Source organism: Canis aureus, chromosome 1 (assembly GCF_053574225.1).
Source record: "Canis aureus isolate CA01 chromosome 1, VMU_Caureus_v.1.0, whole genome shotgun sequence".
NCBI classification, from domain to species: Eukaryota; Metazoa; Chordata; class Mammalia; order Carnivora; family Canidae; genus Canis; species Canis aureus.
Window position 1 is genome coordinate 119913459 of NC_135611.1, and position 18423 is coordinate 119931881.

At 44.6% G+C, this 18423-nt stretch overlaps 1 protein-coding gene across 6 annotated transcripts in view; it reads right to left on the reverse strand.

Moving 5' to 3' along the window:
• The window catches only part of TDRD12 (tudor domain containing 12), a 70740-nt gene that overhangs the window by 18340 nt on the left and 33977 nt on the right, over positions 1-18423 (reverse strand). For 4 of the 6 annotated variants that reach the window (XM_077856163.1, XM_077856157.1, XM_077856164.1 and 1 more), the window contains 14 exons: positions 18091-18188; positions 17052-17128; positions 15513-15593; positions 13707-13767; positions 13296-13403; positions 10236-10421; positions 8548-8704; positions 7947-8074; positions 6051-6242; positions 5700-5828; positions 3888-4005; positions 3133-3272; positions 2776-2996; positions 273-372 (listed from right to left, as the gene is read on the reverse strand). In XM_077856163.1, the coding sequence (XP_077712289.1) occupies positions 273-372; positions 2776-2996; positions 3133-3272; positions 3888-4005; positions 5700-5828; positions 6051-6242; positions 7947-8074; positions 8548-8704; positions 10236-10421; positions 13296-13403; positions 13707-13767; positions 15513-15593; positions 17052-17128; positions 18091-18188 (1796 nt within the window). Of the gene's footprint in view, positions 1-272; positions 373-2775; positions 2997-3132; positions 3273-3887; positions 4006-5699; positions 5829-6050; positions 6243-7946; positions 8075-8547; positions 8705-8744; positions 9458-10235; positions 10422-13295; positions 13404-13706; positions 13768-15512; positions 15594-17051; positions 17129-18090; positions 18189-18423 lie in introns of those variants that run through there. The other 2 variants (XM_077856183.1, XM_077856190.1) reach the window with 2 other exon arrangements.

Consider the following 18423-nt stretch of genomic DNA (forward strand, 5'->3'; position numbering starts at 1 on the left):
TATGTTCAGGGGCGCCTCGGTGCTCAGCAAGCTGAGCTGCTGACTCTTGGTTTCGGCTCAGGTCATGATCTCGGGGTTCTGGGACTGAGCCCTGTGACAGGGTCCTTGCTCAGCAGGCGGTCTGCCTGAGGATTCTCTCTGCCTCTCCCTCTGCTCCTCCACCTCATGCTCATGTGCTCTTTCTCAAATAAATAAATCTTAAAAAAAGGAATGAAGTATGTTCATTAAGCTGATCATTAATCATTGAACAAAGGATCTTCAGCAGAACTTACTTTGATGTATCCAAACGTCGGTAGAGCTTGGTTGGATAATTTCCTTGGTGTGTCCATTTCTGGATTAACATGGTGTCGATTAGGACAGATCCTTTTGTCTCTGAAAAACAGTAACTGGATTTTAAAAACAAAAACCGAACAATAATTTTCCTTTTTTTTTTATTGGAGTTCAATTTGCCAACATATAGCATAACACCCAATGCTCATCCCATCAAGTGCCCCCCTCAGTGCCCGTCACCCAGTCACCCCCAGCCCCCGCCCACCTGCGTTTCCACCACCCCTTTGAACAATAATTTTTAACATGAATTTCAAACCATTCTTCATGAAAATTAATCTATAATTGAAATCAGAGGCTTTTATTCTAATACTTTAAAGTTAAGTAGCCATATTAAATAATCCAGGCGACACAACATGCACATTAGTGAAAGAGGTCTTAAAATTTAATTAACACTGAACAAACTTAAAGAGTTCCTCCATTATTTCTCTAGACATTGTCATTGAACAAAATGTACTTCCAAAATACTCTGAATTAGAAATGACCACAACCCAAAACAAAGACTGATAATTAACTGCTAAACCAGAAGTCATTCTGTAATCTGAGCTGAGAAACCGTTAAAGCTTCAGTTTCAAAATTCCATATTCTGTTTAAAGGCATATGGAAATCTCCACTAATAATCTATTTCAGGTACCGTAATTCAAAGAAATAACCGTAAACAGTTATCTTAAAAGTAAACTCGATCCAACAGGTACCTATCAGACATCTACGACCCAGTCCCAGTGAGCGCTGATCAAGTACTGACATCATGTCTGGATCAATGAGAAGCGCCCCCCCGCCCCCCCATGACTGCTGAGATTCTCATGCTCTCTAAGCTGATATACAGCATCCCTGCACGTGGTATCAGAAGTCAGGCAATGTTTCTGAAGAAACTGATAAGCCTATTCCAAAACGTATGGGGAGATGCAGTTGACTTAAAATAGCCAAAACAACCCTGATGAAGACTAGCTGGAGAACGTGCATACCAGGTTCCAGGACTCACTCAAATACAGGCTACAGTCAGAAAATGTGGTACCAGTGTAAGGACACAGACACTGAAACAACACAGAGAGTCTACAAGTGGACCACATACACTACCATCTGGTTTATGTCAAAGGCACCAGTTCAGTGAGAACACAGTGATGTTTTAAGTAAAGGATACTGGAGCAAGCGATTATCACACAGGAAAAAAAATCCTTGCCCCATATCTCACTCTATACACAAACATTAACTCCCCCTAGATTACACACCTACATGTCTGTAAAGCTTCTAGAATACAGAAGAATGTCCCCATGACCTAGAGATCAGCAAATATTTCTTTTTTTAAAAAAATATTTTATTTATTTATTCATGAGACACACAGAAAGAGAGAGAGAGGCAGAGACACAGGCAGAGGGAGGAGCAGGCTCCATGCAGGGAGCCTGACATGGGACTCGATCCCGGGTCTCCAGGATCATGCCCTGGGCTGAAGGCAGGTGCTCAACCGTTGAGCCACCCGGGCGTCCCTCAGCAAATATTTCTTACATAAGGGCACGAAACAACTGCAACCATGAAATATTTCATCAAAATTAAAAAGCTCCACTGATCAAAGATTCCTACAAGAGCCAAAAGGCAAGCCATGGACTGGGAAGAGATCTTCTCAAGGTACACATCTGACAAAGCAGTAATATCTCGAATGAATAAAGTATTCCTCCAAACCACTAAGAAAAAGAGTTAACACCCAATATAAAAAATGGGCAAAAGCACTGAACAGGCACTTCACCAGAAGAGGATGGTCCAATGTCCCTCAAGCACGTCACAAGACACTCATCATTAATTGCTAGGGAAACACCTATGGAGGCCACGGTGTGCCACCGCACCCTCACGAGCACTGTGTGGGGGTGAGGGTATGGAGCCACTCAGCGCTCTCATATGCTGCTGATGGGAGAGGCAGTCACACACCTTCGAAAGGTCAAATGTATGTGTACCCCACGACCCAGCAATGTCACTCTGAAGTCTATACCCCAAGGAAACTGGGTGCATATTTCCACAAAAAAACACATGCAAGAGTGTTCACAACAGCTTCATAGACAATAGTCAAAAGCTGGAAATAGTTGGCAGGTTCATCAATAGGAAAACAGATACATACACTGTGATATACTTATGCAACAGAATGCTGAGCACTAAATTAATAAAGAAATCCACCGGATACAAGCACGAACACAGATGAATGGGAGATGAAAGTCCCGTACAATTCCATTTACATAAAACTGGAAAACAAGCCAAATTAATCAGTGTTGACAGATATTGGGGGGTGGCCTCTTCTAAGGGGAGGGAAGATTGTGAAGGAGCATGGGGGCAGCCCCAGGTGTCCCCCAGAGGTGGGCGGTGCTTTACATCACGCATATATACGTGAAGGTCATCCAGCAGTAAACCTATCACTCTGCGCTTTGCCGTACATTTCAATTTTTTATTTAAAAAATGGCTTACTTGCAAAAACCAAACGCCTTAAGATACAAACAAAGAGGCCTCCTGGCTTTTTTATCTTCTTTGGCTTCCAGAACCCCTGCGGTAAACTCATAGAGCTCCGAGGGAATCTTGGCATCTGCTCGCTCCAGGTAGCGCAGGACACCAATCGTGTGGCACGCGTTTCTCTCCGTCAGCAGCAAGACAGATTTGGTTTTCTTATCTCCCTGCTCTGCGGGAGAACCCTTAAAATTGAGGGGGGGTGAACAAAGCAAAGAGGTCATCCATCCCGTCTAAGTGATAAAACTCTGTGGACTCTGAAGTTGTCATAGCACAGAAAATGCCAGCAGAATATTACAAGATAATGAAAATCCATCGAACCTGCTCGGTGGAACTCTGGAAGTGATCAGACATGCAGTAGAGGCGTCCACCAAAAACTTTCGGTGAGGAAGGAAAGCTGAAGTGAATCACACACGTGGCGTCGGTGATGGCCAAGAGCGGTATGCAATCATCAGTCAGGGCTGGAGGCAAGGGTCCGACAATCACAAACGAGGCTGTGGCTTCACTGCACTTACTCTACAGAGCAATTCCGGGAACCGTTCTCGAATGCATCTCTCTACTGCATGGTACTTCTTAGATGCCAAGAAAGTTCTTCCCCATTTTTTCCCCCAAAATGTCACAGCCCAGTGACACGTTCCAGAGAAAAGTAGTCTTCCTAATTTTAGCTTGGAAACTGTTTCTATTACAAATCTAGGTTGCCCATCCAGTTTTCACTTATTTTATACGTTTTGACTTTTTTGAGCTCTACCACTGTATTTCACTACCACTTGTGACAGATTTCACTGTGGGCACACACACGTATATATAAACGAGATGGTGGCCCTCCAGCTGGAACCCCCGGGAGAAGGTCTACCCTCCGGGCTGCTACACTTAGAGCTCCGCAGGCCCCTGCATTTGCCTCAACACCAAAATCTTAGTGGACCTTAATCTCCATTTTGAAATTAACATTACTAATAAGTTCTCAGTAAATCTGGGAAATGATGAGAAATTTGGAGACGAGCTATACAAATAAACTGAAGATAGGATTCCTATTAGCTCAGCCTTCTGTAAATATAAGTAGAAATTAAAACACTTACCTAATACAAGGTGAGAGCCAGAACTTAACTTCTTCTTCCACTGTTCTAAAATACATTTTAAATTTAAAACCATTCCTTTATGCATTTTCAAGCAAAATATTGAACTGCTTTCTACTACCTAGAGATGAAATCAAATAGGCCAGTTCACAGTCGGGAACATAAGCTTGAAGTTAATTGTTCCATCAATAATTACCAGTATAAAACATTTAAAATTATCTGTGAGGATATTACCTCACTGATCCTCAAATTGTAAGAACAAGATGATCTTAAGTTTAAACAGATATATTTTAAAATCCTATAGTTTGTATCTAAAAACTTGCTCAAGTGAAACATTTTGCTGAAACTATTTTCCTTCCTTTTTAAATAGCGTGCATACAGATGTATTTATTTATACACATACATGTGTGTATAGCTATACACACACATCAAATTTATGTGCCAATATGTGTCACATTATTTTCCATGACACCTCTAGTTCATCATGGCTGAAAGGTGGATGTACTACTGATCCTTATATTTTTAAATTATTTTTTTTAATTTTTTTTTATTGATTTATGATAGTCACAGAGAAATAGAGAGAGAGAGAGAGAGAGAGAGGCAGAGACACAGGCAGAGGGAGAAGCAGGCTCCATGCACCGGGAGCCCGATGTGGGATTCGATCCTGGGTCTCCAGGATCGCGCCCTGGGCCAAAGGCAGGCGCTAAACCGCTGCGCCACCCAGGGATCCCTTTAAATTATTTTTTATAGAAATTTTTCTTTTAAGATTTATTTATTTATTCATTCAGAGAGAGCGAGAGAGAGGCAGAGACACAGGCGGAGGGAGAAGCAGGCTCCATACAGAAAGCCCGACGTGGGACTCGATCCCGGGTCTCCAGGATCACACCCCGGGCTGCAGGCGGCGCTAAACCTCCGCACCACCAGGGCTGCCCTAGAAACTTTTTTAAAGATTTATTTACTTGAGAGAGAGAGTATGCGGGGAAGGGCGGTGGAGAGGGAGAGAGTGACTCTCAAACAGATTCCCCACTGAGTGTGGAGCCTGACGTGGGGCTCGATCTCAGGACCCCAAGATCATGACCTGAGCCAAAACCAAGAGTTGGAAGCCTAACCGACTCTGCCATCCAGGAGCCTGATTCTTGTAATTTGTATTTGGCTTAATTTCTATATTTAGATATAGAATACAGATTTAGGTTATATTAAATAAATCTGTACCCAATTTAGTTGGCTTTTCTGGCCACGTGATCTATCTCTTGGTGTTACTGGATCTTTTTTATTTTTATTTTTTTAAGGATTTTTATTTACTTATTCATGAGAGACACACACAGAGAGAGAGAGAGAGAGAGAGAGAGGCAGAGACACAGGCAGAAGGAGAAGCAGGCTCCATGCAGGAGCCTGACGTAGGACTCGATCCCGGGTCTCCAGGATCAGGCCCTGGGCTGAAGGGGGCACTAAACCGCTGAGCCACCGGGGCTGCCCAGGCTCTATCTTTTTAAAATGGAGGATACAGACCTCACTGGCATGTCTTTATGAATGGGATCCTTTTAACGACAAAATGCAAAGCACCGGCCTCCTTAGGGGAACATGTGCTTCCGTGGAAAGGCTGGTCCCACCTCCCTGGCTCCTCTCTCAAGGTCAGGCCTCCCGCGTCCCTCCTCACTGCCAGCCACACTGCAGCAATAGCCACCTCCTCTTTTGACTCTTCTGACTAATGATAAACTCGACTATTTAACTACCTGGTATAATTCTCTGATGATTTCGAGATTCGATCACGGTTCAAACAAACAGTAAGGATGTTTTATGCGTGGAAGGCCTCACCTTACACACTATTTCTGTTTCAGCTACAGAACCAGTAAAGATCAAGGTCTTCTGTGCTTGACTTGGAGTGAAATCTAGAGTCTGGAGTAGAGTAGAGGTTTTTTCACATTCTAGGCAAAGGTGCACTACCTGGTAATGAAATACAGCAACAATGTGGTTTTAAACAGATTCAAGGTGCCCCGGTTTTACTTCTCATCGCTGAGTCAGGGTTTTAACAGAAAAGAATGCACAGAAAGTCAATATAAATCTAAATACATGATTACAGATTTGTGGATGAGACTAAAGCTGTAATACTTCAGTACAGGGCTGCTTGCAGAGCCCCCATCCCCACACGTGCCCACGAGCCCGCACCTGCTGGACGCCGCCATAGAGAGCAGCCTCTTCCATGGCCGTGACCACAACGTAGGGGTCATTCATGAAGTCTTTGACCAGCTGTTCTATGTGTCTGCTCCAATGAACTCCAACGGCAACAATCTGATGAGGTGCGGATTCCCTTTCTTCAACATCAACATTTTTTTTTAAGTTATCTAATATGGCAAACATCTAAAAAAATTAGTGTAATTAATTTCATGTTTATTTCAAAAGGGAGTAAAATCTGCTTGACAGACCACAAAAAGTAAAGAACTATACAGGTTCTGTCCCCAGAGTGGGGGAAGGCCTTTCCAAACAAAAGAAAAAAACAGGAGAGAATGTTAAATATAAAACAGAACAAAACACAAACAATATCTGGGTAAACATATAACATAGGTAATGAAGAATTAACTTCCTTATGTTAAAAAGTTCTACATTAGGGATCCCTGGGTGGCGCAGCGGTTTGGCGCCTGCCTTTGGCCCAGGGCACGATCCTGGAGACCCGGGATCGAATCCCACATCAGGCTCCCGGTGCATGGAGCCTGCTTCTCCCTCTGCCTATGTCTCTGCCTCTCTCTCTCTCTCTCTCTCTGTGACTGTCATAAATAAATAAAAATTAAAAAAAAAAAAGTTCTACATTAATAAAAAAATAAATTAATATCATTAAATGTCCAATGATAGGGGAATAGTTAAAGCTTTATGGATGTCCATATAATGGAATCACATGCAGCCATATTTTTAAAGAACATAAAGATATGGAAAAACATTCACAATCATACTTTAAATAAAAGAAAATGCAGATTATAAAAAAGGTTTAAAAAAAAGTTCCACAAATGGAAAATAAGCAAAGAAAAGGAAGAAGCAGCACAAAGAACAGGAGTAGCCCATATGAATGCTTGGAAATCAGATCATGCTAATGGGATGCCACATTTAACCCGCTGGCCTAGGGCCTCCTCCTGCCAGGGGTGCAGGGGATGGGGCACAGGCGCACCCTGTCCATGGGAGCCTAACCCAGTCCCCGCTTCCAATCCCCAGAGAGGGAACTGTACAATGCAGTATCCCGGGTATCAGTTTTGCAAGTAGAGGCGTTCAAGCACCCTGCCCAGGCCCACACAGTCAGTAAGCAACAGAGCCTGGACTTGAACCTGGGGACATCACTGCTCCCAAATGAAATGCCTCTGGTCAGCTTATTACACTGGACCCAATAAATGCCTTCGTATGAGAATTCCCAGCCTTTACTCCATTAATCCCCTTCCTAGGAATTGATCCAACGGGAAACACGCAAAAAAGATGTTTTCTTTAGCCACACACACGCACACACACAAATGATGCTGAACGTCCAAAACTCGAACCGTTCAAAACAACTAAGTCATACCCACAGGATTCCATACTGGCCCACGGCCAGGGAACGATCACGCTGTGGAAGAGTTACTGACCATACTGATACTCACGATGCTGCTTACTGAAAAACGCAAGTTACGAACTAGCCTAATAAGGCCTGATGTCGTCAGCTCCACGTATCAAGAGACCAGGAATTATTCCACAACAGGAAGAGTGATCACGTCTGAGCGCAACACTATAGATGCTGGGGATTTTCAAGTCCTTTTCCCTGTACCTCAAATTGTCTAGAATAAAAATGCATTGCTTCCATAATCATAAGAATATCGGTATTTTGGAAAACATCCCTCTTTGCCCTTCAAAGAGAACTTTAGAATTTGGGAAGGAAATTTCAGATGAACTCTCTTCCTAATTATAAAAGTTAAAGGGAAAGCTTCTCAAGATTAACCAGCTTTTTCCCCAGAGACACATCCCCTGACTCCTAGAAGCAGGTAAGACTTCAATCACACATCCGTTTAGTTCTGAGTGATGATGACATCTCGATGGAGCCATACTTACTTCTTCATGAGCTTCAGAGAATAATACTTCCACCTCATCCAAAATGAGGTGACAAAGTCTGAGAAATAGCAAGCTTTGGTATTTGAGAAGTCTCAGGAGGCTGTGGGGTGTCGTCACAATGATGTCACCTACATTTTAGAAGAGAAGACAATTAACATTCAGATTTCCCGAAGGTTTTTCTCACATTTCCTTTGCTAAGATGCCACATGATTTCTAGAACTTCTGTCTAATGATGCAAAAAACACGGTTTTTCCTGCTCAGGCAGGTGAGGCCTGCCTGTCCAGGACAACACCTGTCCTTATCTGACTAGTGCCTGGGCTCCCACCAGGTTTTATGCTCCTGAAGGGCAGGGCTGGGGGTGCAGTCGACATCTAACAAAGGTATTTGATAAGTAGTTGGTGAGTGAAGGAATCATGCTGTCTTCTCAGTGCAACGGCTGTCAGCCAAGATGGAACCTTCGCCCATCTACGCCCGCCCGGAACCCGCGGTGAGGTCCCACCCGTCACTGGGCTGGTGCCCGTGTCCTGTGCAGCTGCGCCTGCCTGGCAGGGCTCCACTGCGTTCCGCAGGGAAAACCAAACGGCTTGGGAAGGATGCTTACACCCCTTAGGAAGCTTCATGTTTTTGGCTTCATCTTTGTGGAGTCCGATTGTTAACAACACCGGATGAAGAGGCTTGGAGGACATGCTATAGTCTTCCAGTAACTCGAAAATAAATTGGGCCTTTTTCCACCCAGGGCACACGACGACTGCCAGAGGCTGCAAAGACAAATTCACATAATTTGGGGCAAAAGTTAGGAATTGAACATAGTGTCTGTGAAGCATGCAGAACATCTCCTTGCACAGAGTAAGCACTGCATGATTTTTTTTTTTTGCTCCCGTCATTGTCCTGTAGATCAGAAAAGGTATAATTTGATTAGAATGGATTTAGACACAAGGACTCAGATTTTTCTAGGGCTTAAACCAAGCATTTCACAAATATTAATTCCTTTTGTTTTTAGATCACTCCTACAGGCTCGGACCTATTATTACCTCATTTCACAGATGGGTGTGAGGCACAGAGAGGTAAGGTCAGTTGCCCAAGCCACACAGTTAAGACACAGGAGGAACAGGATCTGAATCCAGGCAGTCTGGCTCCAGAGCTCCTGCTCCCTGGCACCCGGTGAACGAACTGCCTCCCGAAAGGGGCTTGAGAAAAGGTTAGCATCTCTTCCTTAGGGGGATTAAGTTTGCTACGGCTCCATGTGAACCCTGACCTCCCCCAACCCAAAGGCATCTCCTGAAGGTGCACTGCCTGCCCAACGCCCTCCTGGACACATGCCCTCAATGAACGGAAGACGAGAACGGGTCTCCCCTTTCCTTTGTGCAGATCCAGGTGGGTGCCAGCTTCCAGGCGCCAGGCCCCAAAGCAGGCTGACCCCAGGGACGTGGAGACAGCAGAGGACGCGAGAGGCCACGCCTTGGCTCTAGCTCAACACAAGCTGGATCTGGTACGCAGAGGTCAGCTGCAAACTGAGGGACGGAGACGGGAAATCAATACGTAATAACCTAGCCACTGCAGATTCCCAAAGGGAAACCATTAAAGCCACACAGCAGGATTAGAAAAATGAGGACCTCTCCTGAATGCAACGGTCTTTTCTTACTACAACCTTTCACCTTGTGATGATGAGTAATGCAACTGTCCGTAGCGCATCCTCTGAGACACGCGTCTTCTGCACGGGTCGCCAGACCGCCCGGACCCAGCAGAGCAGGGGTCACCGCCTCACTATCAGCTGACCCCACACCCCACTTCTCTCCTTTCCAGGATCCTTCACCGCTACTTGCGGATTCCCATGCATGGGAAGAATAATGTAGGATCACACAACAGGGTGGGTGCTGGGAAATAATCAGAAGAATGTGGGGCAAGTTGACAAAAAAATCTACATTCCCATCCCACCTCTGGTCTCACTTGTCGGAGGAGGCTAATTTTCTCATCTATGAAACGGTGTGAACTGTACCCGGCTTGATCATCCCCCAGGGGGACCAAGACAGAGGAGTTAAATCAGTGGAGTGAGTTTGTAAGTTATATATTCATCTCCAAACGCCAGAAATCTCTTGGCTCAGCCGCTGGCCACAACAGGGGCTCAAGGGGAGAATCAGTGTCAGAGCATCAATGACTCTGGCAAGTTCCTGTCCTGTCACGGAAACCAAATGAGTAACGTGACCCACGCTTCCCCACAGGTTAGGCGTAAAACTGAAAAAGACATACTTAAGCCATTTTGTTGTTGAAACAAAACGGTCTCCAACTTACTCCATTTCTACTTGGTAAAGACTTGTAGCAGCCCCCCGTTTGCAGAATCGTAAGCACTGGCGGCAGGTACAGCAGAGGATCATTCCCACAGTGAGAGATGACCACCACGTCACAGCCCCGCGCTATGGGAGGCCAAGAGTAGGACTCGGTGTGGCTAGGTCCCGGGAACTTGTTCCTCTGAAGGGCCTGGAAAACACCAGCAACCAACCACCACTGATGACGCGTAGAAAACCAACAAAAACTCCATCTCCCGGCTCACTCCCGCACCCCCGCCCGCCACCACAGCCACTACACGGTGCTCAATCTGGTATTTTCTAAATCCTAACTTGACAAGTCCCTGAGTCTTTTCCCAGCACCAAACTTCTGCCTTAAGACACTTGCTTTTCTAGGCTCCAAATTAAAATCAGGTGCTTAGAGCGTTCTAGAGCAAGGACATGGCTCCTCCTCCCAACAGTCTGGGAGTACATCAGCTTTACTTAGGAAGTTTTTTGTTGTTGTTGTTTTTCAAATACGACTTTATTGGGGCACTGGGCTGGCTCAGTCAGAGGCTCTTCATCTCGGGGTTGTGAGTCTGAGCCCCACACTGGGTACAGAGATTACTTAAATAATACTTAAAAAAACCCATGCCTTTATTTGCTTATTTTTCTATGTAACAGTCACTCGAACCTCCCAGGTGTGGCAACAGAAACAGGTCTCCAGCCACGCTGAACTCCTGAGCACACCGTGTGGGTGAGGTCCTCGTCCCCAGCCCACGAGTGCCGGCTGTGTTCCCACATGCAACTGTCCCCTTGTGGCCCCCCTGCGCTGTCCCTGATGCGACGCCGGTCGTCCTTGGCTGACCTTCCTGCTCTGGTGGAGAGGATACCTCAGCAGTGTCCTTCTTCAGGAAGTCAATTCCTATGAGACTCTGCATGTCTGAAAATGTCTCTTTGCCAGTTACAGGTGGACCTTGAGGCCGGAAATCACTTTTCACCCAAATCTCGGAATCAGCACCCCTTGGGTGTTACCGAAGCCAAATATGAAGCCATTCGTGATCTGGGAAGCCCCCAAACCCCACCCCGGGATGGACACCTCACAGCCGAGCACCCACGATCCTGCCCCCTCATGTGCTGGGCTTGTGGGGGCGTGGCGGGGCCTCTCCTATTTGGACAGTCCCTTCCGCTAGGTCTGGAAATCACTTGTGTGTTGCTCTTCTCAGAATTCTCTGCCTGCTTCCTTCATTCTTTCTTTTTTTTTTTTTAAATCCCACTTCAGAGACTAAACCTCCAAACAACCCTCAAATTCTGTTTTCCCCCTCTTTTCATCTCTTCGTCTTTTTGCTCTATTAGCTCCCCTCTCATTTTCTCTCTCCAATCTGCTGCTTGGTTTCCTTTCTTTTTATTTTTAAGGTTGTATTTATTTATTCATGAGAGACATAGAGAGAGAGAGAGGCAGAGACACAGGCAGAGGGAGAAGCAGGCTCCATGCAGGGAGCCCGATATGGGACTTGATCCAGGGACCCTGGGGTCACACCCTGAGCCAAAGGCAGATGCTCAACCACTGAGCCACCCAGGCACCCCTTGGTTTCTATTTTATAGCATTCTGAATTTCCCAAAACCTTTTATTCTTATTGTTTAATAAATACTGTCAATACTATCTCTGACTAACTGCCTACACGGTTTCCTTCAGAGTTTGTTTTGGTCTACTTCTTAAAATACGCTCCTAGAGCTGCCTGGGTGGCTCAGCTGGCTAAGCATCTGCCTTGGGCTCAGGTCATGATCCCTGGGTCCTGGGATCGAGCCCCATGCTGAGCTCCCTGCTGGTGGGGAGCCTGCTTCTCCCCCTCTCTCTACCTGCTGCTCCCCCTGCTTGTGCTCTCTTTCTCTCTCTCCCTCAGATAAATAAAATCTTTTTAAAAAACAAATAATGATTTTATTTTCTTTTTAGGTGGCAGCTTTCATCAAAAGTATCTAAGGATCCCTGATGTGTGTGTGTGCAGGGAGGAGGCCCCGTATAGCTGGCTGGGAGACGTGTGGAGGGCGGCACTTGGCACCGTTGAGTGCCACACCCCTGCCGGAAGCCAGGACAGTGAGCAGGTGTTTTTACTGAAAGGATTCATCTGAGGGGCATTTCTAGGCCCCTTCAGTTCCTTCCAAAAGACTGTCCTTCCTGAGAGGCTGTGGATGCTCAGTTTGGATCTCTGACTTCCCTCCTTCCTTTCCCAGCCACACTCTGCTGCCTCTTTTCCATCTTTCAAAAGCCTGAGGAAGTTTCTAAGCCACTAAAGATTTCACTGTCATTCAATTCATCCTTGGGGTTTTAGCTTATTTCCTTCTTTTCTTTTTTTGAATCAAGAAGGAAATAAATAAATACGTGTGGTCAATTCACTAACTGAAAGGGCAGGTAGGTCTCTAAAGCAGTTTTGAGAAGAACACTCACAGGTACGTCATAATTGCCCTGGCCACTTGCTGCTCCTTCTCGGGACCCTTTCCAGAGACACATTTGAAAACTTATTTCAGAAAAGCATTAAGAGTTCTACAATGGAATATTAGCCTTTAGAAACGACAAATGCCCACCATTTAGGTATTTGGGGATGGACCTGGAGGGTATGATGCTGAGTGAAATAAGTCAATCGGAGAAGGACAAACATTATATGGTCTCATTCATTTGGGGAATATAAAAAATCGTGAAAGGGAATAAAGGGGAAAGGAGAAAAATTGAGTGGGAAATATCAGAAAGGGAGACAGAACTTGAGAGATTCCTAACTCTGGGAAATGAACTAGGGGTGGTGGAAGGGGAGGTGGGCAGGGAGTGGGGGTGACTGGGTGATGGGCACCGAGGTGGGCACTTGACGGGATGAGCACTGGGTGATATGCTATATGTTGGCAAATTGAACACCAATAAAAAATAAATTTGTAATTAAAAAAAAAAAAGAGTTCTACAATGGTTTCACTACAAAGAAATTATCCACTTACAGGAAGTTGACCTAAAGAATAAATGAGAAATGAGTCAAAAGCAAAGAAACTATACAAATGCAGCCTTGGAATGGTTTACTCAGAACAGGGTCAGGCACACTGTTACCTTTCTCAGGTCTGCCGACAGTGGTGACGTGTCAATGGATAAGCAAGGCTCAATCTTGTTCCGGAGCACGGCCAAGGGCTGCTGGGAGCTGGACCGCAGCTTCTGCAGCTGAGAGAGCAGGAAGTCAACCACTTAATGCAAAGGGAAGACAGCCTCGGTACAGATGCTCATCAAAACCCACCAAACCCACCAAAATGAAAGGAAGAGCATCTACTATTCCCTCCCCAGAATAATAATAATTTCTCTAATGCAATAATTCACTGGAGGATCTCTAAAAGGATGTCTTCAGGGAGAGTCCCCACCTAAGGGGGTTTGGTTTCTCTTCTAATCTCCAATTCAGACGAGGAAGGAGGAGGATTTAAAAAGCAAAGAGCTGTCTTGGATTTTTACATTTCTTTAGGGTTATAATACCTGCCGCAGATCAGAGAGCCCATCAGTTCTCAAAGGATCAGGATTTAAGAACTGCAATAACCTATAAAACGGTGAAAAGGACCATTTGAAGGAAAAAGTGCTAATACTTCTTCAGTTGAATTCTAATTCTTCCTTGACAGAGATAAAACGAAATACGCAGTTGGCCCTTGAGCAACACAGGTTTGAACCGAGCGCACTCACTTACGTGTGGATTGTTTACACTGAAAGTGTACTCTCTTCCTCGTGATCTTCCTAATAACCTTTCCTTCCTCCAGCTGACTGTATTGTAAGAATACAGTACATAATACATTTAACACACACATACGTGTTAATCGACTACGTGATGCTAAGGCTTCTGGTCAGCAGTAGGCTGGGGGGGAGGCAAAAGTTACACACAGACTTAACTGTGTGGAAGGTCAGTCTCCCAACACTCATGTTGTTCAAGGGTCAACTGCATACCCCAGGGCACAGCTGTGAAATTCCTGCTTGTCTTGTTTTGTCCTGTTTACTGATACAAAGGCCACAGGGGTCACATCAGTAGAGTGCTTGCCCCTGCACGCTGGCTCCCAGGCTGTGGACACAGTGCTGCCAAGCCCAGGAACACCTGTTCTGAAGGAGATGGAAACCTGCAGGATTACCAGGTCATCTCACGTTGCCTCCTCCCTTCTGTGTTGTCATCTTGAACCACTTCAAGTTTCCCTGTGGCTCCCAGGGACTGACCAAATAACTGCCACAGTTTAATCAACGGGTTCTAAGTAAAGGGCACGGAGCCCAAGAGGAGAAGAGATACAACCTTTTAATATGAAAATAAAAGGCAATCAAGTAGCTCAGGGTTAATTTATCACATTAGAATTAAATATGATGAAAGTAAGAAATGAGCCACATGGATAATGCAAGGTCTCTTGTTCCAGGGAAACAACCACACGCAGCCCCACGGCTTCCAGGTAGTCAGGGTGGAGGGATGCCTAGGGGGAGGATGTCCACACAGGGCAGCCCTCCCAGTTCCTGGCCCCAGGGCCCCGTGAGGAGCTCCTACCGGGTGAGAGGATGTTACAGGGCCAAAGGGCGGGCTCCGGGAGGCAGGCAGCCCAAATGGCCTTGCAGTCAACACCCTCTCCCCAGCCACCTAGGCCCATCAAACGATACAGTGCGACCAACCCAGTTGTGAACTGTCGCGAATTCCTTTGTCACTCTGGTGACTTCAGAGCAGCTACGGTTGCTTGGGAGGATAAGGCTGGCTGGGTAAGAAGTCATAAAAATGGGTATGAAAATGTTTCATGGATTAAACAAGTATGAAATAAAGCTACTACTCTATTGTTAACAACTCGTCCATGATTACCTTGTAAATCTGACAGGACAAAAAAACAAAAACAAAAAACAAAAAACCCCCACCAAAACCCAATTCCACGCTGTAAGTAACTAAATAGTTCCTCCAGCAGGTGGAAGACCCCTTTACCATCAGAAAACCAGGAAGATAGCAGATGCCAACCCACAGAAGATCAACAACCCCAAAGACCAACCATATCTAATTTGCTTCATGATACTGTTCACTTCACCAAGAGAATCAGGAAAGGGAGACAGAAAATGAGTATTTTCAGTGTAATAAAGATTTTAAAAGAAAAATCTACTCTAGTGAACAGGGAAAAAAAATTAACTTCAAAGCCTACAGCAGACACTAGATGCATATTTTCCAAATGGAAACTAAGTTTGAAATAAATAATAAAATCAAACGTAAATTCTTCCCCTGCTTATAATTTTGTTATAATTATCTCAATAAAAAATTTAGACCAAGGAAAAACTTCGTACTTCACACAGCCATTTTTCTCGTTGTGTTCTTTCTTCTCGGCCAACCTGAGTGGTTTCTCGTTTGGCTTCTGACATAAAATGCTAGGAACCAAAAAACATTCATTAGATTGTCTGAGTCCATTTACCTCAACCTGAAAATGCTTTTATTTTCTGGAAAAAAACTCAGTAAGTAGCACTGAGGAGTGAGTTGCTCTACGTGCGTGGATTTATTTCTGTGAGAACAGACACTCTGCTCTTTAAGGATGAAAACCATGTTCCCTGGGCTTTTACCTTCCTCTGTCTCCCAACGTTGACCCGAGGCTGGCCCCAGACACAGAACTGAATCGTGAATGTTGACACCAAGCACTGAGAGAACCCTCCAGAGCCGTAAGCCAGCCAGCTTGACCCTGACTGATGTTCTCTTTTCACTTTTTTTCTCTCCTGGCCCCGTCCTGAGGCCAGCTCCAGTCACACAGCTGCAGTGGTGACAGCAGGTCTGTCACCCAAATCCCTGGGAGGAAACCTCTCCCTCTCTCTAGAGGATCTGGGAAATGGGCGCCCGGGTCTAAAGAGGCATGGGGAAACCTCTATCTGTTTCCTCTCATTTCTGCTGCTGTTTTGCTCCACAAGTGGCCCCAATCGCACACAACTGCACGCCTGTTTCTCCCTGAAAGTAAAGGAAGCCCTTCAGGGACAAGACCAGCGATACCAGATGGAGATCTGGGCCCACACAAACCGTGAAAAGCACTGATGGTAACTACACAGGTAAACACAGGAGGTATTTTTTCTTTCTGTTTATTTAAATCTCTTGAAAAGATCCCTGTTTAAATAGAAATGATACTAAAGTCTACAATTTATCAAGAATGTATAAGTGAAATGTGTGACGCTAACGTAAAGCCCAGGAGAAGAAGAATGGAACACACGACTCGAAGATCTTACGCTACTTGTGACACGTGTAACAGCACAGCTTTTCCGTGATTTCACAAACAACATTAAGCTGCATCCTGACATGGCCAGCGTTACAGTCAAAGCCTCTGATTCTCCTCTCCAACAACCGGTCCTGGCCCTGCCGGCTGGCCCACGTTCATCCGGCCTTTACCATTTCACTGGACCTGCCTTACAGGAACAGCTTTGTCCAACAAGGTAACAAGGAGACTCTAGGGCCACTGCCAATTTTTGGTCAATTTTGCTGTTGACCAGTTGTTACAGGTTTTTCTTTTCTTTTTTATTTTTTTTTAAAGATTTTATTTATTTATTCATAGAGACACAGAGAGAGAGGGGGGCAGAGGCACAGGCCGAAGCAGGCTCCATGCAGGGAGCCCGACGCGGGACTCGATCCAGGGTCCCCAGGATCACACCACAGGCTGCAGGTGGCACTAAACCGCTGCGCCACCGGGGCTGCCCCAGGTTTTTCTTTTAAATTAATATACGTTCAATCAAAATATCTGGGGCTACTCTATTGAAACTGAATCCTTTCCTATCATCAACCACACAGAATACTGTGAAAGACAATAATACACTTATGCATCTAGTCCATTACAATGAATTTTCAAATCATACCTTGCTGCTGGTATATCTGGCTCAGCATATATGGTTATCCCCCTCTTTGTCGGCCAGTACACTGAGGATTCAACACACTGTAAAAAAAAAATCTCTTTTAGCAAAAATATGTATTCTTATGGAACTAAAATTCCATGGACATTATTCTCATAAACAACCATACCAGATTATTTTCAGGCAACACAGACACGGAGAGACAAAGAACTGGATGTGATTATGCCATTGCTACAATCACTAGATTAAAGTGTCCAAGTAGCAAGCAGTTGGCACTTCAGATAATCAGTATTTCAAATGTCCTCTAATGATTTCACTTGTCTTGTTGAAGGACCGGAAAGACACGTTAGGCTTGAACTGTTTAAATGTCCCATAATCTCAGGTTTTCACATCCTTGTTAAATGAGCATAAATACGGCACCTGGGTGGCTCAGTGGTTGAGCATCTGCCTTTGGCTCAGATTGTGATCCCGGGGTCCCAGGATCGAGTCCCGGCATCAGGGCCCCCACAGAGAGACTGCTTCTCCCTGTGCCTGTGTCTCTGCTTCTCTTTCTGTATCTCTCATGAATAAATAAATAAAATCTTAAAATAAGTAAATAAATGAGCATAAATAGGGGTGCCTGAGTGGCTCAGCCAGTTAAGCATCTGCCTTCAGTTCTAGTCACGATCTCGGGGTCCTGGGATCAAGCCCCACGTTGGGCTCCCTGCCCTTCGGGCTGTCTGCTTCTGCTGCTCCTCCTGCTTATACCCTCTCTCACTTATGCTCTCTCAAATAATAAAATAAGGTCTTTAAAAGAAATAATAAATGAACATAAATGCCCAATCCTGCAGAGAAGCCCCTAGGTCAGGAACTAAGAGGGAAGCTGGAGTTATCTTGTTCTTTTGAATTAGAGCAAACACACAAACTATATTTCTTCCTGAAAAAAACACTATGATAGCCAAGGATTTAACAGAAAACATATTTCTGGTTCCTAGATTTCAAATGAGAATATTCTAAAATTAACATTGCATGAGCTTTACATCTAAGAAACATTTTAAAATACAACCTGATTTACATCTTTCAAACAGATGTGCTGTTGTTTCTTTTCAGATTTCTTTTTGGGTGAATCTCTTAATGAATCCATATTACATTTTTTATTTTTATCTGCAAAATAAGAAGTGATAAAAAGCTATCTTAGGGCTATTAATAGAAAATATAACAAAAAGATGATACATTTAAAAGTACTTTCATAAAAATCTTAACACAAGAAATTATTGTGGAATACGTTTGATATTAAACTTTACTTGAAGAGATTACATTTAAAAATCTTGTTTCAACCCTCATCACGTGAAAAGATGTTTAAGTAATTCCTTTACTGGCTTACTAACAATTAAAATAA